Here is a 27,608-nt window from a genome sequence, read left to right as displayed (position 1 = left end):
AGATTGCTTCAGAGCTGTAATCAGACCCTGAGGTGATATTTGAAAACCGGAAACATAATGGCCACAGGTTAACTAGCATCAACAGGAACTAGTGCAATCATTATTAATAATGATAATAAATCAATTCTGCTCAACTGTGAACCCCTGAAAAACAAACAAAAAAAGCATAAACATAGAAAAACTGGCCTTTATTTTGTCTTTTTACATATGGCTTTAGCTTTTCTTTTATTACAAACAGGTTTTACAAAAGGTCTTAAAGACGTCAGAATCAAGGACAGGTGGGGAAAAACAAACTATGAAGCAACAGACAACGCATCATCTGAAATACTGCGACGTGGCTCAAAGCGCTCGGAGATAAAACGGCAATGAAGCAACTGTTTCGACACACAAATGACAAACCAGATGGACTCAACTGTTCATAATTACAATAATGCAAAAAAAAAAAAAAAAGAGCAGATGTGGTTCCCCATTTCTGCGTCCAACAATACAATTTTTTTTTTTTTTTTAAGATTACACACGTCTAATAATTATTTCTGTTCACACACCCTGTTGAGCCAAACCGTTCATAGCGGACGTTTCTAAAACAAATGTTTTATCTACCTGTACTCATTCGACAGTGCTCACAGTTCACAGGTTTAAGAGCAAATTAAGAGACTTGTAAAGCAAAGGCCAGCTCGGCATTATGGCCTAAAGTTGGCCTAACCTGATGCACATTGTTGGCCATTTCATCTGTCACGGCCAGTTCCTGGTGTTAGCCACCGACCAAACTCACTTCCTAAGTGTTATGGGAATTTTCTACAATTCTAATTGACTACAATTACAGCTCTTTCAATGAGCCATTTGATTCATTGGAATTAGAAGACAATTTGAAATGTAAAAATCATTAACACCGCTTGGGTTCAGTTTGAGTAATCTACTGACTGACACACGATGCTTGAAAAACTTGTTTCTTTTTCCAGTCTGGTTTTTAAGATCAAGTTCATCATGTAGATGCGATTTCAAAGTTCTTTCACAGAACGCGTTGTTGCATAAACATGAAGTCTTCTGCAGAAACGACTCCTCATGTCTCCCTCCTCGCCTTCTTCTTCTTTGCCGGCTTGGGGGCTTGGCTCTCATCAGGTTTCTCTGTGGTAAAATAAAAAGATTTGTCAAACAATTATTAAAGGGGAAGTGCGTAACTTTTAAGGGTGTAACGATACATGTATTTGTATTGAACCGTTTCAGTATGTAGCGAGAAGCCTGCATCCACCATTCAACCTCCTGAGTTTGCATTAAGCAGAAGTCATAAAAGCATTCTTCAAAGAGGAACCCATTCCAACCAAGACATGGGAAATATCAAGTTGTCAAAAGGAGGCTTTCCTGACCATAGCACAGGATGGCCAACTGGCATCAACCCCCACCACTAACAGGATTTAAGATTCTCTAAAGTGCATTCCCCACAGAGCTGTGAATCCCCTTATCAGCACTGAAACCAGATGTTGCCAACTCCTTTCTCATCTAAAAAACACAGACCCCAGAAAGACCTACTTTTTTCCCCAGTCTAAAAACTATGTCTTTACAACAAGATTCAAGTAAAATCATACCACAGACGAACTTCCATCAACTTGGGAATCACACTGCAGTTTGTCTAGTTCAAATCAATGTAGAATTGACAAATATATTTTATGACGAAATACAAAACCAGGCAGCACAGTGGCTTAGTGGTTCGCAATGTTGCCTCACAGCGAGAAGGTCATGGGTTCAATTCCCGCCTGTGGTCTTTCTGTGTGGAGTTTGCATGTTCTCCCTGTGTTTGCGTGGGTTTCCTCCGGGTGCTCCGGTTTCCTCCCACATCCAAAGATTTGCGGGTTAGGTGGATTGGGATCTTTAAATTGTCCGTAGGTGTGCGAGTGGGTGTGAATGTGTTTGTTTGTGGCCCTGCGATGGACTGGCATCCTGTCCTGGGTGTACCCCACCTCACGCTCTATGACTGCTGTGAGAGAGAAATCCAAAACCCAGCCCCTTCCAGTCTGTTTGACAAATTGGGGAAGGGCAGGTAACTAACTTGTACAGTATAGTATAAAGTTTAACCACCTTTAAAAAAAAAAAATTGTACTTTGCTGTTTAACCAGAAGAGAGAAAAAAAAAAAAAAAAGAGGAAAAGGAAACAAACATGATTGTTTAACCTCACACATGAAATGGATGTATTTGGCATTTTGCGCTCTGATCATAAATTGTAGAAAGTTTATCCAATGTGTTTTTATTTTTCATATATAATCGTGTGTGTGTGATAGTTCTAAGGATATTGTTTACTAGAGTTTTGCAATACAGGACTTGCTTGGTTCATAAGAGGGGAATTTTAAGGATAACAGATGATTTATTATAAAACTAGACAAGGGAACGAAGAAGAAAACTACAGTACCCAGAATTCTTGGGGGTGGAGCTTTTAACCCTTTAAAAAGTGTGCGCCCCCGGGAAATCGCTCTCTTCTCTTTCTCTTAAGCACCCTTACTCTTACGCTCTCTCTTCTTGGGTCTCGAGACACTGCCTAGCTGGCCAAACTTTTTTATGACCCTTTGTCTGCAACCACGTGCTGTGAAAACTTATTTCTTCTTTGTGCGCGCCAACAAGAAATTACTTTTACTTTTTTTTTTGCTCAACTTTTGTAAAGTTAAACGTGCAGGTGCATTTAACTTCCTTTTGCGATTTTTCAAATTAAAACCTCTTTAACTCCAAATTCAACCTCGCAAACATTTTTCTTACAAAGTCAACTATTTCTGCATCGAGTTTTGTGATTTGATCCGGCTTCCAAAGACGCTGACGAAAGACGATTTTTTTTGGCGAATAGAATAAATAAAGGCACTCGGGCCTTTATTCTGACGATCCCAGACTACAAGCACTGCAGAGATTAAACATCCAGGTCAGCTGAGACGTCAACAGCAATTTGAACTGCCGCCGCAAGTCACAGCCTAACAGTGGAAAGTGTCCCCGGTAACCAACAAAACCGGGTGGGGTGACCAGCAGAGTCTCTTCGTCAAGGTCCCTAAAACAGCTGTGTGACGGATGGGCTCATCGACTGAAAACGAGACGATTCCCAGCCCCTGACCTACGGCGACCGATCTGCACAGCGTCCAAGTAAGACTGAGCTACGGTGTCAGATAAAACAGAGTGGCTTTTATTTAATTCTATTCACCGGCTACTAACCATCTCACGTTAATAAATACTCAAGTAAATTCCCTGATGATTAGGACGAAATTCATTCTTAAATTCCCGCAACTAAACAAAATTTTATGAATGTCATAATAACTGCTCAGTGAAATTCATCATCATCATCGCCTTACTGTGATATGTACTGTTACAGTACATATCACAGTAAGGCAATGATGATGCATTCTGTTTGTGATTTTGTATGGTTTTACAGCAGGGGTCAAACTTGACATGTAGAACTTACTACTGAAGATCAGAGACTGATTTTAATATTTCCTAATGACTGACCCTGAAATCATAGATATTACAACCTTGTTATAATATCATTCAGTCATAGGTGGTGCCCCCAGTATTCGAGGTAAAATTATCCACAAGTGATAATTTCAAATATCCTAAACCACATATTACATTCTTCCTGATGCTACAGGTACGAGACGTTCAGTTCGGTACAGGGCTGTGCACGGGGGAGTTCGCGTTGCGTGTGTTTACCATAATTTCTGGACTATAGAGCACATCTGAATATTAGCCACACCCACCAATTTTTAAAAAGAAGTACATAAATAGGCTGCACTTGTCTATAAGCTACGGGTCTCCACGTTGTAACATGTCTAACATCTTTATACAGGAAGATTTTTTTAACTTTTAATTAAATGCATACCATAAATGCTTTTTTCCCTTAAAGTGTTACACGTAAATATTGATGCGCACGTCACCGAGCGCGCATGCACGGTGTCCCTGCTCCACACAGAGAACTGAGTAATTTTATAACAGATTTCATCGTGTGTGCAGCCTGGATCACATGGAGTCTGTGGTAAATGAGACGTTATTGAGGCGCTGTGACTTTTTCGACTTGTTGCGCCAAGACAGAACTGGTGGGGAGGGGGGCTCCGCTCCGCTAACTGATCTGACGGCGCAAAGAGCCACAGAGTGACTTTTCTTCACTAAAACGCACTGGTAAGATCTTATATTTACACTGTGTGTTTGAATTCACACACTGAGGAGCGCAGCTTTCAGGAATTCAAGGACAGCATCAACTGACATATTTGTTGTTTATTTATTTGTTGTTTATACTAAACTCCTCCCTGTCCACATGCCCATCTGAATGTGAATATGCAAATTTATTTAAATAGGGCCTGGGACCTGTGATTCTCACCTCAGTCTGATCATTCAACATGAACAAAGGAAAGAAAAGAAAATTTACTAAGTCTGAGTAAGAGATGAAGTGGAGACATGCAGGGATGTTGTATTTGGTATCCTGTCAACCCAGATAAATATTGTAGCACTTATCGGGTCAGTTGCCAAGACTGTAAATTGTTGTGCTGCAATGCACCATGGGAGTATTATTGTGGTTATGTTGGTTTAGCAGTGTTGTTGATTTGTTGTGTTTTGTAGTTCATTTTGTTTAGTCAGTTTGGTTGTGTCATGTTACCATTACCATAAGTGTGAACTGTAGTGTGTTTTATGACTTCCACCATCTATGTGTTGTGGTGTGTAAAAATAAAAACTTGTTTGAGGCAGAGTGCAGAAAAGACAAATGGTCATACCATACCCTGCTCCAAATACACATAGTACATGTGTAAAGATGCCAGGATATTAAACACTGACTCATGTTCAATTGCCTCATTTTTTTTTTCCCCCCTGAATGGACAATGAGCCAGGAGAGGGCACAGACACCTCCACTGGCTTCACCAGCCCCGGCGTCTCCACGCCAGCTGCTGTGTCCCGATTACCCTCTCCACTACTGTCCGAGTGCGGGAATGTAGTTCATTGTACCCCTCCCTAGATTGGTGTTTGGGTTCATTAGACGAGTCAGCCATGTTCTTAGTGGGTAGCTACGGTCCCCTGGGGTCAGATAAAGGAAGAATACAATACAATGAATGCTGAAGTGCACCATGGCACCATGACATTCACAGCTTTACATTTATTGACAAATATTATTTATTTAACCAGGTTAGTCCCATTGAGATCGAGATCTCTTTTGCAAGGAAAACCTGGGCAATTATAAATTTTCAATTCACTTAACCAGCATGTCTTTAAATACTGAGCACAGGGAGACAATCAGGACCTTGTCAAGAAGCTCTGCAGCTCTATTTTCATCAGCAAAATATACACACAAAAAAGGAAAAGTTAAATGAATAAACTATTTACTCACTGATGTGCACATCAATCAGATGACTTCTTGTTTTCACATTATCAACAGTTTCCCAGCCTCACCTCTAAATGTCGCCAAAGGAACAATAGCTGTAGAAATGTGCATACGGCAGTGCACATTTCCACAGTCACTTCCCTTTTGATACATCTGAATGTTAGCGTGGAGATGGACGTACGCCACATTTTTGTACATACACAGCTTTTTTACATAAGGTCCCTGGTGTCCCGGTAATGAGCGTGTTTCGAGAGAACATGAACTGTTTTACACCACTACAACGTACATGCCCCCCTGTAGAGTCACCGGGAAGCAGGCAGCTATAAGAACAAGAACATGAAGAGTTTAGTTCTTACATGTTCATAATCATAGCAGAGCCAGCAACCACAACAACAACAAAAAATCCGGTCAGAGGAAGAGAAAAACAGCATGACAGAGCAAGGGGTCTCTCTCTCTCTCTCACTCACTCACACACACGTCAAACTCAGTCAGGTTGACTTGGAACAGCAGAGCTGAAAGATGACGTGTGAAAAACAGAAGCAGACATGTGTTCCTGCTGCTGGGGAAAGGTTTGGAGTGGAATGTACAGTGGACTGAAAGCATGACATCATACTTTCTCACTGAGTGTGTCGAGAGAGAGCGATATCCACCTGAGCTAAATTGTTCTCTGTGGATTGTCTCTTTCTTGCCACCGACTGCATAAAAACAAATGCACATGGAGTGCCCGAGGGGGTGGGGTGGGTTAGTTTTTACAACAGGTTTGTGACATATGTACTCCCAAGCTCTAGGGGGAGCTTTGTAGAGGAAACAAGACCAAAAACAAACAAAGAAAAAAAAAAAATCCGAATTCAGTTCTCCTTGTAAGATACAATATATATATTTTTTTCTTCGTTGAGGAAGAAATACTTTGCATCCAGGGGACTCACTCAAAAAGAAACTAAATTCTCACAAATGGCCCAGAGTAGAACCAGTTAAGATTTTTTTTTTTTTGCTGATGCTAACTATTTCACAAATGTGTCACAAAAGCATTCATTCAGTTTTAAAGATTTAAAAGGTTTTACTTGGTCATCTGCTGGTTAAAAATCAGATTATTCCCTTTGACTGCTTTGGGTGTAGAAAGTCAGACACAGACATGCAACTGTGGTGCTCTGATCACTTCAGTCTTATTATGAAATAATGCTGAACTTATGTGGAAATGACTGTTGTACAAAAAGCTTCAAATATCTGTCGCTGAGATAGATGATGACTGGAGTGCAGTTTGAAGCAGAAACGAGGCGATAATCTGAACCGCAGCTGATGACGCATGCCCATTGAAGGCAGAGCAAACCTTTTTTTTTTAGGGGGGACCGTTCGGTTGGTGACACCAGTTTATCACAGACACCTTCAGAGACCTTCTAAAGTTTTCCAAGATATGGAAAATGCTTCAAACTGTTACCCTATGGGGAGCTGATCCGTGAAAGTGAGAACGAGACTTCGCAACACTGCTGCTAGTTCAACTTGAGTGTCCTTCACAATAAGAGCTTTTTAATGTAAAGCAGCAGCAGTGATAGAGTAAAGACTTAATCTGAAAAACACACTTGTTGAATGGTTGTATACTAACAGCACTTAGTTCAAGTTTGCAGAAAAATAGAATTAAACCGTAGAATTTGTCATGACATTTTATAAAAACTTGCTAAACTATGACATCTTTGAGTGGATTCAAACTAAAGAAAAACTGGATGAAAACATGCTGAAGTGCAGAGCCGAAGTAAATGAGATGTTTTCCACGGGATCATTGGGCGGTTTGAGCCCATGGGGACAACGAAGGTAACTTGAGGAGAAACGCTGTCAGCTTACTTGAGTGCCCCCATCAGGTATGCGCTTGTATGACACAGACAGTACGTACTTTGTTGCGTTGGAGCGGGAAGACCGGTCTGCTTGGCAGTGGACTCGCCATCACTTGTCTTCTGTGGCACTTGTGTGATGGGGGGTTTCTGGGATATGTTGTCCTTCACTGATCGCTCCACTTTCACCTTAAAGGAAAATAAGATATTTCACCAAATCTGAAGCCATTAAAGACTGTGCATAAAAGTGGGTTTATATACAATTCATCTTTGAGTAATCTGGGACTCAAACCCAATGTTTTAAGAAAGCACAGACAGTCCAGTTTGACTGATTATGTGTGATTCACGCAGTAAAAAGATCTCAAGATTAATGGCTGTTGATTAAAACGTCTACTACACACCTCGACAGAAGCAGATTTGACTGGCTGGACGGCAGCAACGTTTTCCTGAACAGGTGGCAGCCTTTTCACCGAGGCTGCAGGAATCATCTCCTTCTTTGGCTCCTCAACCTTCCACCAGACAAAAACAACTTTACATGCTGTTAATTTATGGATACTGCTACAGTGACTCACGTTCTTTGTGTGGAACATTTAAACAGAGTTTTTGGATTTTCTCATTCTAATTCCCCTCCAAGCTGTGATTGGTCACATGACTGACTGGTTGAAGGTGCTGAGAGCTCAACCTACATATGAGTTAACTTATTTCTGCAGTGTGATTTTACTGTAGTTTACATTTATTTCTATATTATTACCCCCAGCTGCAGGCTGTAGTTTGGAGTCTCCTGACTGCACAGGAGTTGGAGCCATACTGCCCCATGTGGTCACAATTATAGAAATTATGAGCAACGAAGAGGACCATTCTCCGAGCAAATTTTATTACAGTGATGAGTTTGAATTGGATAGATAGACAATTCCTCTGTATATTTTTTATTTTGCCGAGTTACAAGATGACACTATTGTTTTGGAGTTATTGTCTCTGAAAACCAGCCTGGGATGGACAAACCCACTCATTTACATTTTTACTATTCAAGCACTATGGTGATACTAGTGCCGGGGGGGGGGTCGTACTTTTATAAGGTAGATCCCCCAAAAAACATTCATGCATTAAAAAAAAAAATCATGAGAGAACCATCTTAAAAAAAAGGAGAAGTAAAAAAAAGATTATCTTGCCTTCACGTGCACACACACACAGTGATAAAATCTCTGACTGGTGATGCTGAGGTTCCATCCCATCCCTGCAGTGTTTAATCACCAACCTGGGTGCTGGCTTCTCCATCCTCAGCAGCCTTCTTCTTCTTCTTTTTCTTCTTTTTAGCTTTAGCTGCTCCATCAGCAGCAGTTCCTGCTTTGTCCTTCTCATCCTCATCATCAACCTCAGAAATCGATAAAAAACGACTCAGACAAAACAGATTCTAAATGGCGCCAGAAGCAGAACACAGCTGAAGACTATTTAAAATTTTGTGCTCCAGAACAACAATCACTACAGATTTAAAAAATAAAATAATCCTGGGTTTGATTTGTACTTACAGCTGCATCACTCAGATTAACCTTATTGGCCTCAGGAATGGGCTGCTCCTGAGTGGGAGGAGCCTCAGGAGTGGGTTCTTCATAGTTGCCCCAGGCCTCAGAGGGGGCATTCCAATCAGAGCTGGGGTCAACTGAACCACCATCTGAGAAACAGAGCAGCTCAGAAAACTGCTGGAAGACAATCAAAAAAAAAAAGAAAAAAAAAAAAGAAAAGCAGGACGTTCTTACTGAGTCCAGACCACTCATCATCCACTCTGGGCTGACTGAGCCAGGGCAGGTCTCTGACAGGCTGAGGCTCTGCAAACACCAAGACAAAGAAAGCTTTGGGAAACGACACCACCTAGTGGTATGAGCTGAGATGGAACCTCCTGTTACATACCATCAGCAGCAGCTAACAGTCCTGCAAAAGACGCCAGCTTTAGATCAGATGGCTTCATGCTGTTGTCAATCACAGTCCACGACCCTGAAACACACATTCCAGCACTTTTAGAGCTGTGGAAAAACACTATTACAGGTTACATACAAAAAGAAAAAAAGTCTTAGCCCAGAAAGGAGGCAAAGAGCGATAACAGAGCTCAACAGACAAACATTTACCTAACAAGATATACATATGATTATTATCTATGCATCATTACCACATGCAGCCCCGCCCTCCAACTGGACCCTCCTCACTGTTTAAGTTGGTTAACTGGGTCACGGCGACGCAGCTCATCATAGCAACCACGTGGCTGCCATATCAGTATCGGCTAGTAGCAGAGCACATCGTGCCTGTCTTGAGTGAATATTTTCCACCCATTAAATATGCCCAAAGTTTGTTGTACTACATGCAGTGCAAAAACCAAGAGGAGAACACGGGCTTTAGATTTAATTTTCTAATCAGTTATTGGAAATCGGGAAGGGTGCTTAAAAAAAAAAAAAAAAAAAAAAAAAAAGTGCAAAGCCTGCAGTTTTCACCTTCTCCCTTTTTCAGTTCAGGTCACCACGGCAGATCCGATATGGCCGTTTATTTGGCACGTGTTTTACACTGGACCCCTTCCTAAAGCAACTCCACATTATATGGAGAAAGGGCAGGGGTGACCTTCAACTGAGAACCTTCTGCTCTAGAAACAAGTGCACTAACCACTTGGCTACCACAGTGCCCAAAACCTGATCCCTGAAATTAATCTGTGAAAAGCAAATATTTTTAGAGAATTTATTCAACAGACTGTGATAATCCTGTATGAGCATATATTTTTGGAGCCTCTGTACTGCATTTGGATTTGTGTATTTGTACAACAGCATCTCAGAAAGGCTCAGATGCAAAAGACAACCTTCTATAGACAATAGTTTGTGTCATTAAAACCCCCTTTACACAGGGACGGGGTGTGCACTGCCCAGCGGTCATGCAATCGCATTGAATGCCAGAATATGTCAAAGAGCCATTCCGGTGCTACCAGGACCTTACATGATTGTAATGCTCGCCGAGTAGTATGAAATGGTTCATTTCAGCAGAAGAGTCGCCAAGCCTGGAAGACAAATACCACCTCACAGAGCACTCCATGACTGCCTGATGGGCGCGCAATGACCGCAGCAACATCATCCACTGACACATAACTGAAGTGACACGAGTTTGGACATGAACCTGGGGTGAGGAGGGGCAAGAGCTTTAAGTGCTAAATGAGTTCCCTGTCGCTGATGTCCAGAGTTCAGCAGAAAGTTTTCTGCGTGTTAAAAACTTTGAGCAGAAATCAGGGGTCAAGATTTGCCTTGTACTTTTCCTGCAGCCAACTGTTCATTCTGGGCTGATGAAAGCTCCGATGAAAGCGCGCGTCACGTCAGACAAGTAATGTGCACCCCGATTACCGTTATGTCAGCCTGTAGCACTAAAGCCCCTTTCACACCATGCGTACGTAGCGTTGCATTATCCTGTGTGTCAAGTATGCTGGAATGGCTGCATAAGTTGCGAGCAGGGGAAAAAAAAAACAAACAAACAAAAAAAAAAACCCCTTTGCGGGCAGGGTGGGAGACGCTTGGCTCCATGCCGCCATTTTAACAAACTGCTTGGACACGCAGATGGATTTGATACATTGCACAGTCAGATTTATAGGCGTTAATGGACTTTATTTAAAGTACCACAATCTTGAGAGAACTTAAGGTGAAAGCGCTGCGGAGCCGCAGCCAGTGAGCATGCACGTGATCCATCTATGAGGAGTGGACGGTGAACATGTCCTCTCACTAGTGATCGGCAGGAGTTAATGGACTTTATTTAATATGCCACAATCATGAGAGTACTTAAGGAGGTGAAAGAAGCTGCAGCCAGCGATGGTGAGCGAGCCGTCCGTAAGGAGTGGACGGTGGACCTCTCACTGGTGATCCATCTGTGAGGAGTTACACTGGACGTGGACATGTCCTCTCACTGGCCCTTGTTCCGTGAGCAAGAGTTAATGGACTTCATTTAGTGTGCCACAATCATGACAGAACTTGAGGAGGTGAAAGAAGCTGCTCCTCACAGTTGTGGACATGTTCTCTCACTGGCGATCTGTCCATGAGGAGTTCATGGATGTGGAAGCTTGGCCGGCCCATCTCTTCTTCCGTGATTTTGAAGCTTCACTGCCAGCAAAGTACAGCAAGATGAATAAAATCTAGCAATGGCGATGTACTGATAAAAAAACGAAAAGAATTTCGCACTGGCATAGGGTTGTATACAAATGCAGAGGCTTGGTGTACAGTAGCGCAATGTTGTGTAGATTTAAATACAGAAGCAGAGTGTAGTGCAGACTTGCGTGGAACACTGAGTCCAAGCTCTACGCTGACAGTCCTTGAAAAAATAAACATGTTTAATTTTTGGTGTCCATTTCACGGCCCCCTTTGCGAACCTCAGCGTATTCCATCGTAGGGCTGCTTATTCAGTACCGACCGGTATTATGCAACTTGAAGTTGGCCCAGTGTGCAAGGGGCTTAACTAATAACCTCTCACCCTGGAAGACAAAACAAGGTAAATATTAAATTAATCCTTTTCCACATTTCTGTGCGTGCAGAGTATGGATTATGCATGCGTGTGTGTGGTTTTTTTTTTTTTATTTCTCTCCCCCCACTCCCTGGTGCCTGACAGCACCTGCATAAAAACACCTTGTGTGGAACATTTTCATATACACCATAGTTTTGTTCTTTTTTTTGACTCATGGAGCTCCGGTCCAGTCAGAGGATAAAGTGAGAACAAATTGACTTTTTTCAGCCCCTGCAATGGTTTTTAAGAAATATGTTTCTATTCTTCTTGGCTCAGTTGTTTTCCAGCCATAAAAAGTCCATTGAAAGGTGTTAATTACCCAATGATGTAATTTTTCTGCAGATTTAGTCAACGCCGCCCGTGAATGACAGAGAAAAGTACACGTACAAAAGATATATCCAAACTGACGAGTGTGAAAAATGAACCATTTTTTAGCTTGTTTTGCTCTCTCTCTGAATTGCACACAAACATTGAGGAAAACATGACCGCAAACCGCTCAAAATCTAAAGTGGCAGATCTCTGTGGAAATGTGACAATCTGTAGTGCACAAAAATGTGAGACGACAACACTGCACAAAGGTCGCTGAAGTAGTTACACAGAAAGGTGTTTGAGTCACTTCTGCAGATCAGGCTTGTTTTAAGTCACACCACCCCTTACCAAAAAATAGTACTGATAAGTATATAAAAAGTAAATTGGAAGTATACTTGAAACATACTTGCATGTACTACTTTTTGGTAAGGGACAGAATCACAACTGCTGCCGTCCTGTGTAAAGGGGGCCTAAAAAGACATTCACTCATTAAAACGTACCCAAAGTAAAAAAGTTAATCCATGAATGTTTAACCAGTTCTAATGTCAAATACAGAAAATCATGTGCATATTTTTGTGATTCTATAACCATCCTTTACCAGTTACAGCTTAAAACATAACTGCTAGTTGCTGATATTATTTTACCATCAAGTTCCGCCACCCACAGGGATGTTGGTTCTTGGCTGGTTGTCCAGCGAGCCCTCTTTGGCCCAACTGTGTGAGACGCAACATTTACTCCCTTCTCAGCCACAGGAGCTGTCACTGCAGCAACGCCGCCACTGCTCACTATAAAAACAAAACATAAAAAACAAAAAACAAACAAAAAACAAAACAACAACAAAAAAACAAACAGTAAACATAAGACAGGCAAGAGTCAATGCAGGTCAATAGCTCCTGGTCAAGTTCATACAAACCTCTGATCACCAAAAAATAAAGAGATACACAAAAGTGCAGTCATTAAATCCTTCCACCCATGGGATCATCTTGCATGCTTTTTGCATTACTCCATTCTTTCATACAAAACAGAAAATTTAATAAAATGAGTGCGGCCATCAGAAGTGTTTTGTCCAAATAAAAACCAGGTTTAATTTTAAAAATAAATAAGTAAAAAAAAAAACCTTTAGGAAGACCAACTGACACCGATCTGTGACCTTATATTTTTTTTTTCCAGGGAATCAGATTAATTTTAGGGTTCTGTAAGCAAAAACAAATCACAGAAAGTCAATTAGAATCATCTCTTCCTCGGGAGTGAGAGATAAAATAAACATTCATAGGTCTGAATACACTTAATTAATTATACGAGTAAACCAAGCTGCTTCGACACAATCTAAGTTTAAGGGTGCTATAAGAAATTTCTGCCACTAGATGTCACACTCACTCCACACGTTCGGACCAAGACAAGGGCTAACCCTCGGCCCTTCCCCTTCCCTTCCTTTTTGTGCGGGCACGAGAGACAGAGGGGTGTCCCAATTCTCTTTTTGGAGCGAGGCGGAGGGGTAGGCAGAGAGCTACAAACCCCTCCAAACGGAGTGAATCTGGATGCACACTCCGTTTAGAGGGGTAGGAAGAGTTTACCGCTGTCTCCACAGAATTAAATTAAATAATTAAATTAATTTAATGATTGCGATGCGTCAAAGAAATCTGCAACTTTTGTTTCTTTGCATTTATGCAGAAAGGAGAGAAAATAAAAAGAGCAAACAGGCTACTGCAACAAGTTGCGCTTCGGTTGCCATGTCGACAAACAGTGAAGACGGCAGTTTGAGACGGGCAGTTTTTTTTTCCCCCTAAGGCGGATGGGTGTCTCAATTCATAGGGCTAGAAGCATACCCCTTGGCCTTACCCCTTGTTTTAAAGGGGTAGGGCAAAGGGGAAGGGGAACAAAATAGAATTGAGATTGGGCCAAGGTCTCACTCCCTCCCTTCTCCACAGTGAGTGGAAAGAAGACCAGTTGGAGCCTTATTACAGGCTGGTTCCATGTGAGAAAAGCCAAACAGACATATGTTGACTCATCTGACCACCTGCGTTATCAGAAGCCTTTTCAACATCCAGGGTTCTCCCCAGACAATGGAATACTGACATTGCACCATAATACTCATCATAGTGCCGTTATAGTGTGCCCTGCTCTCAGCTCACCCACACTTGTAGCCAGCCGAGCAGAGCCTACAGTGTTGTGCGGCTATAGCACAGAGCAGGAGTAGAGCACAGCATCTATCAGTAAAAAAAAAGGGGGGGGGGGGGCGCACTCCATCAAAATTATCGGTGCACCGATCATTATCGGCCGATCACGCCTTGATCGGTGATCGGCAAAGCGTGCTGATCAAAAGGACCGATCACAACAGTGCAGGCACTAGCGCAGGGAGCGCTTGGTCCTGTCATGACACACTTTCCTCTGTGATGTAAACTCATTTTGACTTCTGATATGAGCTGGACGGACAAGGACAGCAGTCGCCATCATCTAATGTAGTCCATGTCCGTCCAGCTCATATCAGAAGTCAAAATGAGTCAAATGGCTCTGAGAGATCTAAATAGACTGCTGTGTAATGAATGGAACCACACTGCCATCTAGTGGATATCCAGTGTGCGTGAGGGTATATTTGTGAATCAGTAGGCATTTTGATTTTATTTTTTCATGAGTGTAGAGGTAAAGAGAATACAAAGAAGCTTTGTTCATTTGATTTGCTTATATTGTGAACTGCCATGATACTGGAATTGACAACTAAGTTCAAAATAAAAAAAATTGATTGAACTGACTGATTTGTTTGTGGATCTGTGGATTTCGCGAAAAGAATGTCTCAAAATTACGTCACAGAGGAAAGCGATGAATGCATGTTATTGGTGATCCACAAATACTGAAACTCAATTCACAAATACAATTTCCAGTTTTACAAATGTAAATTTTTTTTTTTTTTTTACAAATTAAGTTTTATATTTGCAAATACAACATTATTTGCAAAGACCAATTTACAAGTTACAAATATGAAATTTGCAATTGTGGATATCTGAACACATTTGCAAATCAATGATTATTTGTAGATCACCCTGTGTGCATTTACAAATATTAATGAGACAATTTTAACCCCATAGAATGAGGGCTGTATTTTACATTCTCAACGTATTCTCTGTAGGCTGTAACCTGAGCAACATGAAACATGGAAAAAAAAAAAAAAAGCTTGCTGGTAGAACAAAGTCAGTGTAATAAAACAAAAGTTGGCAGTTTATTCTAGTGTCTTTATTTGAATGCATGTTTTTTGTTTTCATCATTAAGTTTTAATGCAAAAATAGTCCTATATATTAGACCTATATTCTTATTTTGGGCATGATCCAAATATGTACTTGATTGGTATCGGCCTTGATCGGTATCGGAAGATGAAAATTTCAGTGATCGGCCTAAAAAATCCTGATCGGTGCACCTCTAATCAAAATCTTTCAATAATCCAGAGCTCCTGTCTGCGTATCTACTGATACATTCAGAAATTAACAGTTTATTTTACATTTGAAAGTCTTCATGTTTCCAAAACACTCCCAAGTTGGCTCAAATAAGCTGCAACGATGGTGTGAGCAATGAGGGGAGGGGGGAAGAGAGAGAGGAGGGGGAAGCTAATGAGTGTGAACAGCGGACTTATGCTGTTAAAAAGCAGCAAAGCAATTTTAATAAAGGATAATATTCACCACACAGCCTCAGTGAAACAGGAAAAACTGATTCACAACATTTTTATCCAGGGTTTCATCTTAAAAAGAGCAGGTCTGACAATCAAATCAGTCCAGGTTCAGCTCTTGTTCAAACAAGACAATTAGGAATATTGTAAAAAAAAATAAATAAATAAAAAGTCATGCAATCCCACTGAAAAATGTCAACATGACAGAAAAACTCTGCCTGTCTCGCTGTCTCAGTGTGTCATTTCTGAAGAAGACAGCAAATGTTATAGCCATCAAATATTGTGTTTTTAACCTTTTCAACGTAATTTAGTTTATTAACTTACGCTTTGACAGAAACATGCAAAAAAGAACTGATATTACAAGTATTACAACATAAATGTTTGTCATTTTTGTCTATTATTCTTGCTTTCAAAGCATCTAAAACCACTCAAAATTAGTTAAAATAGGGCTTGCCAATAATGTTTGGAAGTATAAAACCCTATAGCTTATCAACTGAGGCAGCGCAACTGCCAACAACACCACCATACTAAACATTTCTGGGGAGAACTTTGAACATGGTTCTTGAAGTAATGTGTGGAAACTTTCTACCATTCGTTGTCTTGAATGCAACAGAAATGTGACAAGTGCAACTTTTTTTTTAAATAAACAAGGGCAAGCATGTATTCAAGGCTGTTCCAATGAGTGACAAAAAAGCTCATAACACAAAGTGTATGTTGCTTTGTTCTCTACACAGCAAATCACTATGCCACTTAACTTTCACACAGAATACTGCTGTTTACTGCTAAATGAATGTTCAACTTTTTTCAACTTTGTCTTGTGTAATAGCTGCAGTAAAACCTCCAGCCAGCAGGTGGTGCACCAGCATTTTAATCATAGTTTGTGGTCAACTGTTTCTCAGCCCACATTTACCTTGGGACGCAGCAGGGTCAGTCTTCTCCAGCTTTACTTTTGTGGTTTCTCCTGAGAAAAAAAGATTGTAAAGGTCAACTCAGGCATGTACACTTTCACACTGTGAGCTTGTTTGTGAAGTAAAAACAGGCAGAGAAAACTCCTCTGAGACTTGATTCAATTCCCCTAAAGCCTGTATTTATAGTCAGTGCTGTCAACAACAGACTGACTTCCTACACCAAATTAGAGTGTTTATCCATGACGCTCTTACAGCTTGGTCTTTTAGTGCATGAAATTCCAAACACAAACTTACACAAAACAAATAAAAATGTTGAAGAGTAATGTTCTACCTTTTTTTTTCTTTTGGTTAGCAGGGGGTGGGGCTGCCGAGGGCTTGGTCTGCTCTGGGGTGGTGCAGACAGGTGTGTCGCCTCCCCGAGGACTGGCTGAACCGTCACTCGAACTCTTGTCCTTCTTGCGTTGCTCACGCTTCTCCTTGTTGCTGACCTTCGTCTCCCACGTGCCTGAAAAACAACATTATGAGTAAAGAATGAGTTATAAAACATTACAATGCGATTAATGGGAACTATGGCGTGGATTAGGAAGATGGGCTGTTCAACCGCAAATAAAAAAAATTACAGAGAATAAAAACAGGCTCTCAGTCATCCCAAGCAAATGCAAATCGGGTCGCTAAAGGGGCAAAATATAATGCATATGACAATTTCTCTACTTCTCGGGGAGAAACCACAGCATTTTCAAGGGGTTTTTGGGCAAATTACACGCAAAGTGAAAATGCAAAGAAAAAGTGACAATGCGGTGGAAAGTGGACATGTGTTGCAGTTTATTTAGGACTGAGCACAAATGTGTCGAGGCAAAAACTTTTCGCGACTGCTTTGGTGATTGCAGATGAAAACAAAACAGTACACCATTTTTCCGTGTGAACTTATGCTGTGTATAATTGCACAATGGCGCGCAGGTCCCCATAATTGGTCAAATCCCACGATATCACAGGGTTCAAACGAGACTGCAGTGCCCCACTGACATTACAACCTCATTCCAGTGACTTTAGAGCGGTAGCCGTCCACTCCGTCCCCAAGATGTGAGAGTTCACTCGGCATATAAGCTGGGTCAGTAGCGTGGACTGTAATTCTCCTGTGTGGAGCACCCAGCAAAATGCAGTGAGTGTACAGACACTCATTAAAAGAGCGTATAAAAAGCTTAAACTGATTAAAATCTAGAACATGTTGATGCAACAGGTCAAAAAAAAAAGAAAAAAAAAGGCAATACTACCACCTACTGCATGGTTTGTAGATGCTGGAAGGATGATAGAAATAAGAGTTGCGCATCTTGGGACAGATGGTGCATTGTGGGACTGGATAAAACATTGGGTACCAACCCAACTTGTGTAAACATGGTAAAGATAGCAGAATGCAATATAATGTGAGTGATCGGTGTAGTTTAGATGACTGTAAAGGGTGGATATACAAACTCAAACTTTAAAAAAACAACAGCAGTTATGTTCTAAGTTGTCCACACCACCCCTCAGAAAGGATTCATAGTCTGAGATTCTTTATCCATAAAGTTTACCAAAGTCAAAAGTTAGGTTCTAAAAGTCATATAACACATTCACAATTCGTCCACACAACCCCGTAGAAAGGATTTGTACAGTAGGACTGGAGACAAAACAGATAATTCTTTCCCAACAAATGTGTGGTTTCAAAGTCACAAGCAACTTTAAATGATCTTTTTTGAAAGTTTTTCATTCCCACAGCCACCTAAAGCCATTAATGCTCATCCTGAAATAAAATGCTGGGCGGGGTGGGTGTTAAATAATAAATGTGTAGATCACTTTGTAACGCTGAATGTTTTCCTTTTATGTTTTTAATGAGTGCATCATGGTGATGTTTGGGTCCATCATATTTTGGACTGGATTCATTTATAGGCGGCTGTTCTGTTTCATGATTATTAATTTATGAACCTTGGATTCAGGAAAGCTTTTACAGGTTCAAAATTGGGAGCAATTTATACTTCTGTTTCAAATGTTTTCCTCTGTCCAACTAACAGCCAAAAAAAAAAAAAAAAAAAATCACAACCAAGAAATGCGGCAAATCCTTGTGTTTGCATAACAAACCTGTTGTGTGTGTGAGAAATAAAAACAATTATTCTCAAACTAGCTGTGACTTGATGCTTAAAAAACAAACAAACAAAAAAAAAAAACAGCATATTGAGAAATAGTATAGAAGAAAGTCCAATTGTGGTGCAAACATTGACTATTTCACCTTCTTCTGGTTCTTTGCCGTCTGCAGTCACGGTCTTCGTCTCTTTCACTGCCTGTTTGGCCGCCTTCTTTGACTTCTTCACCTGCAAAGTGCCAAACAGGAACTATGACATGAAACTTCATCAATCGGAAACACTGAGGATGAGTTTTAAACAAATAAAGCTCAGAACAGAAACCGTGCCATGACCGTCAAATTACTGTACTCAGACCACACAGGAGAAAACCACACTTGGATCCATAAATACTTGGACATCATCTCCTCAGCCGCCTTAACCGGCAAACTGAATTTACGAGCAGACGATGAATATGAGCTCAAACTGCAGACTTTCAGATTTGAGAAACTTGACATGTAAATCTACTGAATAAACGGCAGCACCGTTATTGTGGTCTTTCCTTTTTAGACACTAAATGCATTTGCACAGTTGGCTGCTCAGCTGTTTCAGGCCCGGGGTGTGTGTGTATGTTATTACATCATTATTTAGTTGATCAAAGATGGCAATCCTTAAGATTTCTCTATGTGTTACAGCTGGAATCATCTGCTTCTTCGTATCCTCTCGTAGTCGAGTAAGACTGTCCAAAGAATTATTGTTGTTGGTGGCTAACAAGCCAGATTTGGGAGGCACAGATTTTGCCACACAAGGCGCAAGTGTAGGTGGCTGTTGATGCTTCCGCTGAGGGAGCACTATTGCGCTCCTTGCACCACTGATGTTAATCTGAATCTAAATTAGTGCAATCCCCCCGAATCCACAATGATGAGTAATGCCCTAAATTATTAAAAGCCTCTTTTTAAAAGCTTCATTTCCATTATCAATAACCACATCATCGTCTCTCAAAGCAGAAAACAATGTTATGCTGCAGCAGGTCAACACTCCCTGCTTATTTTCATTACAATTTCCTCTTTTTATTGTTGTTTCATTGCTTCATTTATCAGTATTTTTTTTTATTTCACATCCATTTTTAACCACTTCATTGTTCAGTATGCATGCATTTTTTTAATTAATCAATAGAATACAGTGGAACCTTGGTTTTCGAATGGCTCTTTATGAACAAATCGGTTCGCAAAATTTTTGAATGAAAACTGCATCACTTTTCAAACAAAGTCTTGGTTCATTAACACCTCTGATGCAGTAAGTGGTGGTAGTGCCCCGTGTTGCAGGAAAGAAGCAAGAAAGTCTACCTTGGGATGATTATTAAATCATATTTTTGGGGATTCCGCGGTGGTTCTAACGGATTACTTTGTTGTGGACATTAAAAGTTATGAGCCACGTATTTTTTCCCAGTAATCGTACATTAAGTGGAGCTAACAGGTGAAGCTACTGAAAATTGCTACAAGTGCTCATGCTGTTAGCACACAAATCGGACCAGAGTTTCACTACAACAGAGGCATCTGATCGGTTACAACATTTGGAGTATTGCTGTGTAGTGAAACATTATAATGGAGTACTGCAAAGAGAATCCCAGAAATTCAGTTACCTGATGTTCTCATGGTCTCTTCTGTACAGGTAAGGTGAAATTAAATTGTCTATTTTATTATAATTACTATACAGTATTTTGTATAAGATACTATGCGTATTTAGTTTTATCGTCTGCCTTTTATGCATGAAATGCAATTAAAAAGGTAAAAAACACTGTTCTTTCTGGGGCCAGGAACGAATTAATCCATTTTACATTGTTTATGATGGGAAAATTGGTTTCGATTTAAGAGCAACATTTAGGAACCAAACAAGTTCTAAAACGGAGGTTCCACTGTACTGCTGTCACAGGCCTAAGGCCTGAAAATTGCTCTTAACTAAAAGTTCTTTAGACATTCTGTATGCTTGTGACAGTGCCCTGTGTGTAGGTAGCATCTGACTAATATGCAGCAACACGAGAGTACAGCTTCTACTTCAGAGAGTCTCTGCATATTCTAGTGTCATAGTCCACTTCTAATGGGCTTGTTGTGTTAGATAGTGAATATTCTGAAATACTGCAATCATGTCAGGCCCTAATCCACCTATATAGTATGTACTTGGGATATTCACAGGTTGCACCCGGTCATACGGCAGGTCCTTCAGCTCTGGAACCAGCTTTGTTATTCTACTCCATTTTCTCAAACTCTGCATCTTTTACCTATATAGAGTACCACACAACATTCCCATTCAAAAGCAGTGTTCTGTGAGAAGTATATAGCATCCAGACAACTTCAACCAGTTTTCACTGGCGTATGGTGTACAGGCCCGGCGCCAGAAAAAAAAAAATATTAAGGGGGCAATGAGTTTATCACAGGGGGCAGGGTCCCCCCCCCCCCCAAAAAAGTGTGCACCGGAGGGTACCTACCTCTGAGCGTGCATAATGAATTGGGTGCGCTCCTGGAAAGCTCGTGTATTTAGGCTACACCGTTGTAAGAGACTGACTGAGTAAGAGTAAAGAGTGACAACAGTATTTTTTAATTATTATTTGAACGTATAGACCCTCGGTCAAGTGATCTCCTGCATACCACAAAACCAAACCAACAACTGATCTGAGAAACAACACGAGACAGTAGATTAACCCTACATACAGCCCTCCATCACAAGCGCAAACACAGCGCAACTGGGCATGACAGACACACAACGGGTTAAAGATAAACCTTTCATGTACAACCCCTGGCAAAAATTATGGAATCACCAGCCTCGGAGGATGTTCATTCAGTTGTTTAATTTTGTAGAAAAAAAAGCAGATCACAGACATGACACAAAACTAAAGTCATTTCAAATGGCAACTTTCTGGCTTTAAGAAATACTATAAGAAATCAGGAAAAAAAAAAATTGTGGCAGTCAGTAACGGTTACTTTTTTAGACCAAGCAGAGGGAAAAAAAATATGGACTCACTCAATTCTGAGGAAAAAATTATGGAATCATGAAAAACAAAAGAACGCTCCAACACATCACTAGTATTTTGTTGCACCACCTCTGGCTTTTATAACAGCTTGCAGTCTGAGGCATGGACTTAATGAGTGACAAACAGTACTCTTCATCAATCTGGCTCCAACTTTCTCTGATTGCTGTTGCCAGATCAGCTTTGCGGGTTGGAGCCTTGTCAGTGTTGCCACAGTTACTTAGAAATAGCAATCCAATTACTGATTACTCCTTGAAAAAGTAACTTAGTTACTTTACTGATTACTCAATTGTAAAAGTAACTAAGTTAGATTACTAGTTACTTTTTAGTTACTTTCCCCAGCTGCCGATAACAACCCTCTGCCACCTCAACATGACAATGACACCTAGAAAGTCCCTTCGGCTGCTCCCTTGTTTGCACTCGGGGTCGCCACAGCAAATAAAAAGGTGGATCTGCATGTTGAATTGGCACAAGTTTTACGCCAGATGCCCTTCCTGATGCAACTCCACATTACATGGAGAAATGTGGCAGGGGTGGGATTTGAACCCAGAACCTTCTGCATTGAAACCAAGCGCATTAACCACTTGGCCACCACCTGTTTTGCCAAAACTCACTTTATAGTCACCCTTTCTTGACTTCAATGAAAATAAATACTTGTTTTATAAAGAGCAAAATAAAGACCTCTTTCTTGACCTCATATTTAACTGTTGACAGCACTGTAACAGTAAAACTTGCAATTTCTAACCTACATTGTTTATAAATGTAACTTAAATTCTAACATTTTTCTAACATTTAAATTCTGTCTAAACATTTTACTTGTTGAAATTATTATTATTATTATTATTAAGTAGTATTAGTAGTTGTAGTAAAAAAAAAAAAAAAGGCTTCAAAACTGGATCTTTAATCTAGGGGTGTTGTGGGGGGGGCACATCCCTGCCCCACGCCCCCATTCCATCTGGATTCACCCCTGCTTTAGCGTTTGAGCACAAAGAATGGATAACATTTATTTATGCAGAAAACATGACCAGATTTACAGGTAAGAAAGTTTTTCATGTTTTCACACCACGAAAGACAGTTTAGGTGCATTTGAGTGGAAAATAGTGTTAGCTGACGACGCGTCGCGGAAGATCAGCTGTTTTAACGAGCAGAAATGGAGTGGCTCAGCTCAGAATTCTAAATAAAGGAGGAAAAAGCATTGAAATGTCTTTGTAAAGCTCAGTGCATGTGTGCTGTTGTCACCGCGCTTTAACAGGTGATGACTAGTCGTAGCTGCTGCAGAGAACTGCGGCTGAAAAGCTCACAGCTCGCTTAAAGTGGGCAGTTCAGTCGTACCCCGACCTCCTGCCCACGGACCAAGTTTATTGCTGCTATCGACCCACAATGCAAAAATAATAGTAACGCACAGTGACTTGGAGAAGTAACTTTAATCTGATTACTGATTTGGAACGATTAACGCGTTAGATTACTCGTTACTAAAAAAAGTAGTCAGATTAGAGTAACGTGTTACTAAGTAACGCGTTACCGGCATCACTGCTTGTCATGGACCATTTTCTTCAACTTCCACCAAAGATTTTAAATTGGATTAAGATCCGGACTATTTCCAGGCCATGACATTGACCCTATGTGTCTTTTTGCAAGGAATGTTTTCAGTTTTTGCTCTATGGCAAGATGCATTATCATCTTGAAAAATGATTTCATCATCCCCAAACATCCTTTCAATTGATGGGATAAGAAAAGTGTCCAAAATATCAACGTAAACTTGTGCATTTATTGATGATGTAATGACAGCCATCTCCCCAGTGCCTTTACCTGACATGCAGCCCCATATCATCAATGACTGTGGAAATTTACATGTTCTTTTCAGGCAGTCATCTTTATAAATCTCATTGGAATGGCACCAAACAAAAGTTCCAGCATCACCTTGCCCAATGCAGATTCGAGATTCATCACCGAATATGACTTTCATCCAGTCATCCACAGTCCATGATTGCTTTTCCTTAGCCCATTGTAACCTTGTTTTTTTTTCTGTTTAGGTGTTAATGATGGCTTTCGTTTAGCTTTTCTGTATGTAAATCCCATTTCCTTAAGGCGGTTTCTGACAGTTCGGTCACAGACGTTGACTCCAGTTTCCCCCCCTTCATTCCTCATTTGTTTTGTTGTGCATTTTCGATTTTTGAGACATATTGCTTTAAGTTTTCTGTCTTGATGCTTTGATGTCTTCCTTGGTCTACCAGTATGTTTGCCTTTAACAACCTTCCCATGTTATTTGTATTTGGTCCAGAGTTTAGACACAGCTGTCTGTGAACAACCAACATCTTTTGCAACATTGCGTGATGATTTACCCTCTTTTAAGAGTTTGATAATCCTCTCCTTTGTTTCAATTGACATCTCTCATGTTGGAGCCATGATTCATGTCAGTCCACTTGGTGCAACAGCTCTCCAAGGTGTGATCACTCCTTTTTAGATGCAGACTAATGAGCAGATCTGATTTGATGCAGGTGTTAGTTTTGGGGATGAAAATTTACAGGGTGATTCCATAATTTATTCCGCAGAATTGAGAGTCCATATTTTTTCCCTCTGCTTGGTCTAAAAAAGTAACCGTTACTGACTGCCACAATTATTTTTCCTGATTTCTTAGTGTTTCTTAAAGCCAGAAAGTTGCCATTTGAAATGACTTTAGTTTTGTGTCATGTCTGTGATCTGCTTTTTTTCTACAAAATTAAACAACTGAATGAACATCCTCCAAGGCCAGTGATTCCATAATTATTGCCAGGGGTTGTAGATATACAGTGGTTCCTCGTTTATCACGGGAGTTACGTTCTAAAAATAGCCCGCAATAGGCGAAATCCACGAAGTAGTCAGCGTTATTTTTTACAATTATTATAGATGTTTTAAGGCTGTAAAAAACCCTCACTACACACTTTATACACTTTTCTCAAACAGGCATTAACATTTTCTCACTTTTCTCTCGTGTGTAAACACTCTCAAAGTTCAAACCTTAGTAGAAAAATAAGACCAACCTGTTTTCAGGCCAAAACATTTGTTTGAGAAATAAAAATAGAACGTTTTCCTATAAATAATTATGATGGCTTTTAGAACAAATGAATTTAATTTTAACCATCAACCTACAAGGTTGGACACATAAGAAATTATTAATAGTGACTGACCAGTATTTCACAGTTCCTCTGATCGCGCCTCTTCGTCCTGGCGCCGCGCCACTGTCGCGCCTTTTTCCACTCACACCTCGCTGCAGGTGTCTTTTTCCGAGTGAAGAACACAGTTATGGGTAGTTGTTGGCGCTCTTTTTTCTTCTGGGCGAGAAGATTCTTATAAACAGACACGCAGAACACAATGCGCATACTCTCCCTTCGCGGTGCCGCAACAGGTGTCCCGTCATCTCGACAGAACACTGGCCTGCTTGATGAGGACGCAGAGCATAATGCGCTGTAAAAAAAAAAAAAAAAAAAAAAAAAAACGCATGCAAAATTGGACTAAAAAAAAAATCTGCGAAACTGTGAGGCGCTATATTTTCCAGTATTTCTTTTTTTATTTTTGATAACTCTCATATCCGGGGGATGGCGAGGTTGATGACGTGAGGGGGTGTCGCCCCCAAACACCCCCTCGTGGCACCGGGTCCGATGGCGTACATAATGAGAAGCCAACTTGCTTCAAACAATGTCCAGAATTATGGTAAATCACAGTAATTTATCTTGATGTTTTAAAAGTGGGTCTGAGATAGACTGGCATCCTATCGGGGGTGTACCCCTCCTCACACCCTATGACTGCTGGGATAGACTCCAGCCCCCATATTTAACTGGAGTAAGAAGGTATAGAAAATAAACGGATGAATGCTTTAAAAGCTACCACAAAAAAAGCATCCAAAATTGTCAGAAGTGTAGCGCTTTCAGGATCTACAGCATCACACTCCTGACATATTTAAAATATCACATCTGAATATACCTGGTTTGTTTTTTTTTTTGTTCTTTCATGCACACATCACTACAACTCCTGAAAGAAGACAGAAAGCATAGATTGTACCAGAATAATAATCATGATTGTAAATTGTATTGCGCTCCTGACAATTTTGGCCACTTTTTTGGAAAAATGTTTAAAAGCATTAAAAAAAACCCAACTGTTACTACCTAAATTTTTGGCCTTATTATTGGAAACAAAATAGTCTTTAATTATGTATGTTCATGCTAAAATACGAAGGGGAAAAATAAAATTTGCCTCTTTTTTTAAACTACCAAAATCTAAAAGACCTGGATGGACGTCCAGCAAACTTGGTGGGAAAATTACATGGATCAATATCTTGGGATGATTAGATTTTGGCGTAAAATTGGTAAAAGATCAAGGTAAATGTACATTTACATCGCGTTGTGTAGAGCACACTATGCATCACCTCTCTGTCTAATTTTTCTCGTTTTGATCGTCTGTATCAGATAGAAATTCACAGCACATGATGAGTGATTTTGTGGTCTAGATCTTTCCTTACCTCACTTTCCACTTTGCCTCGTGCAGCTTGCTGATGTGGCACTGCCTCCTCCGGCACCACCGCTTCTTCCTGCGGCTCAGCCACAGCTCTGCCATTAGGCTGGCCTTTCTAAATGTGGAAAAAGAAGTCCTAACACCTGTTATTTTCATAGTATCAAAAACCACTCATTTCTAGCCTGGCAGTAATCAGAATTAACAGCTGAAGCTAGCCGCTGACAGTATGCTGCAGGGGGCGGCTAGCTTCAGCTGTCAGTGCTGTTAGCATGGCAGCTAGCCCGTGGTTGGGTTTGACGTGCCTTTTCCGACTTCTTCTTCTTTTTCCTCTGCTCCTCGGCTTTAACGGGTTTCGTGACGGCCCGCTTCGTGTCCACGCCGTCGTCTAGAGGCCTGAGAGCAGGTCGCTTCTTGAAGAGCCCCCGGCACACAGAGGCCCACAGGGCGAGCATTAGCAACAGCCCGGCGCCTGCGGCTAACAGGCTGAGCCACGGCGGCAGTAGCTCCGGCTTCAGCCCCAAATCCACACCGAGGCCTCTGGACAGCAGCTCATTCAAACGGTCCGTCAGTAGCTTGACGTGCCGGGAGGCCGCGTCCTGCCACTGCTCCATGTCTATTGTTTTCCCGACACACCGATTAGTCACGCTTTACCCGCACCCCTAGCTAAAAACGACGGGCCGGCTTCGACATGGTGGAGAACAACAATCCCCCGCTGCGACGGCAACATCGACCCGGCCGACGAGCGTCTCAAACCGTTCAAAGTGCCTTAATAAAGTGTGATTGCCGATATCACTGTAAAAGAATGCGCCACCGTTAACCGAGCTTCCGTGTGAGCGAGCAGCTTCTCCTCATATGGCTCCGTTTGACTGGAGCTCGCACGGTGCGTTCACTGCAGCTCGGAAATCGCGTCAATTCATGAATAATTCCAGCACTTTTCCACGTCTTTAAATATAAATACTCTAACATTAAACAACAGTCTCCAGTTTAAAAAAAAGAAAACTTTTATTTTTTATTTTGGTGGCTTATAGACGAAACGTATTGTTGTCTAATTACTTATGGGCTGAGAACTACAGCTTTCAACTGATATAAATCAGGTAAGAAATTGTTGACCTAAACCGATCATCAAAGAGCATCATCATGTTTATCCTGCCTGTATTTTCTGTCAAATATTTACTCAAACATAATAGTTCAAATGAAATTAACTGTCGTTTTTCTAACAAACGCGGTCTTTAAATCTGAAAGCTAATATTTAAAAATGTAATTTACTGCTGTAGTAGAGAAGCTTGAATCTTTGACTGGACTGGGTTGCTTGACGCGAGGACGTTTCGCTTCAAATCGCAGAAGCTTCCTCACCTAAAATTCTTGCTCTGGTGGTCTGAGTTCTGTCTTGACTCTTGTAGAGAAGAGTAATCAAGAAGTCACAAAAGCTGGAGTTTTATTTATTTTTTTTTTAATCTAACCAGATC

General features: G+C 40.8%; 1 protein-coding gene and 1 long non-coding RNA gene across 5 annotated transcripts; one reads left to right on the top strand and one right to left on the bottom strand.

The window, feature by feature from the left end:
- Positions 1-208: 208 nt before the first annotated feature.
- LOC117513613 (protein LYRIC-like) lies at positions 209-27,018 on the bottom strand. 4 transcript variants are annotated; one of them, XM_034173831.1, is made up of 13 exons: positions 26,445-27,018; positions 26,150-26,257; positions 18,800-18,881; positions 16,871-17,044; positions 16,536-16,592; positions 12,621-12,761; positions 9,061-9,144; positions 8,910-8,978; positions 8,682-8,824; positions 8,411-8,527; positions 7,557-7,667; positions 7,218-7,344; positions 209-1,125 (listed from the first exon to the last, which is right to left on the bottom strand). In XM_034173831.1, the coding sequence occupies exons 1-13, from the start codon at positions 26,751-26,753 to the stop codon at positions 1,061-1,063; spliced, it is 1,587 nt and encodes a 528-aa protein (XP_034029722.1). In that variant the 5' UTR covers positions 26,754-27,018; the 3' UTR covers positions 209-1,060. The 4 variants fall into 4 exon arrangements, with proteins under 4 accessions (XP_034029722.1, XP_034029724.1, XP_034029723.1 ...); XM_034173833.1 differs by having other exon boundaries at positions 16,542-16,592; XM_034173832.1 differs by having other exon boundaries at positions 7,557-7,664; positions 26,445-27,017.
- Positions 489-27,608, top strand: LOC117513616. The gene is made up of 3 exons (XR_004561650.1): positions 489-589; positions 9,362-9,364; positions 27,576-27,608. It is a non-coding gene; the product is annotated as an uncharacterized LOC117513616 (long non-coding RNA).

This window comes from Thalassophryne amazonica, chromosome 7 (genome assembly GCF_902500255.1).
Source record: "Thalassophryne amazonica chromosome 7, fThaAma1.1, whole genome shotgun sequence".
NCBI lineage: Eukaryota > Metazoa > Chordata > Actinopteri > Batrachoidiformes > Batrachoididae > Thalassophryne > Thalassophryne amazonica.
Note: the sequence above shows the minus strand (reverse complement) of the source record. Positions and strands in the feature narration are given on the sequence as shown.

Coding starts and splice junctions, on each gene's coding strand:
- LOC117513613 (XM_034173831.1), bottom strand. CDS start 26,753: ATGGAGCAGTGGCAGGACGCGGCCTCCCGGCACGTCAAGCTACTGACG. Junction 17,045..18,799: donor CGGCAAAGAACCAGAAGAAG/GTGAAATAGTCA, acceptor GTTGTTTTTCAG/GCACGTGGGAGACGAAGGTC. Junction 9,145..12,620: donor GTGGGTGGCGGAACTTGATG/GTAAAATAATAT, acceptor TGTGTGTTTCAG/GGTCGTGGACTGTGATTGAC.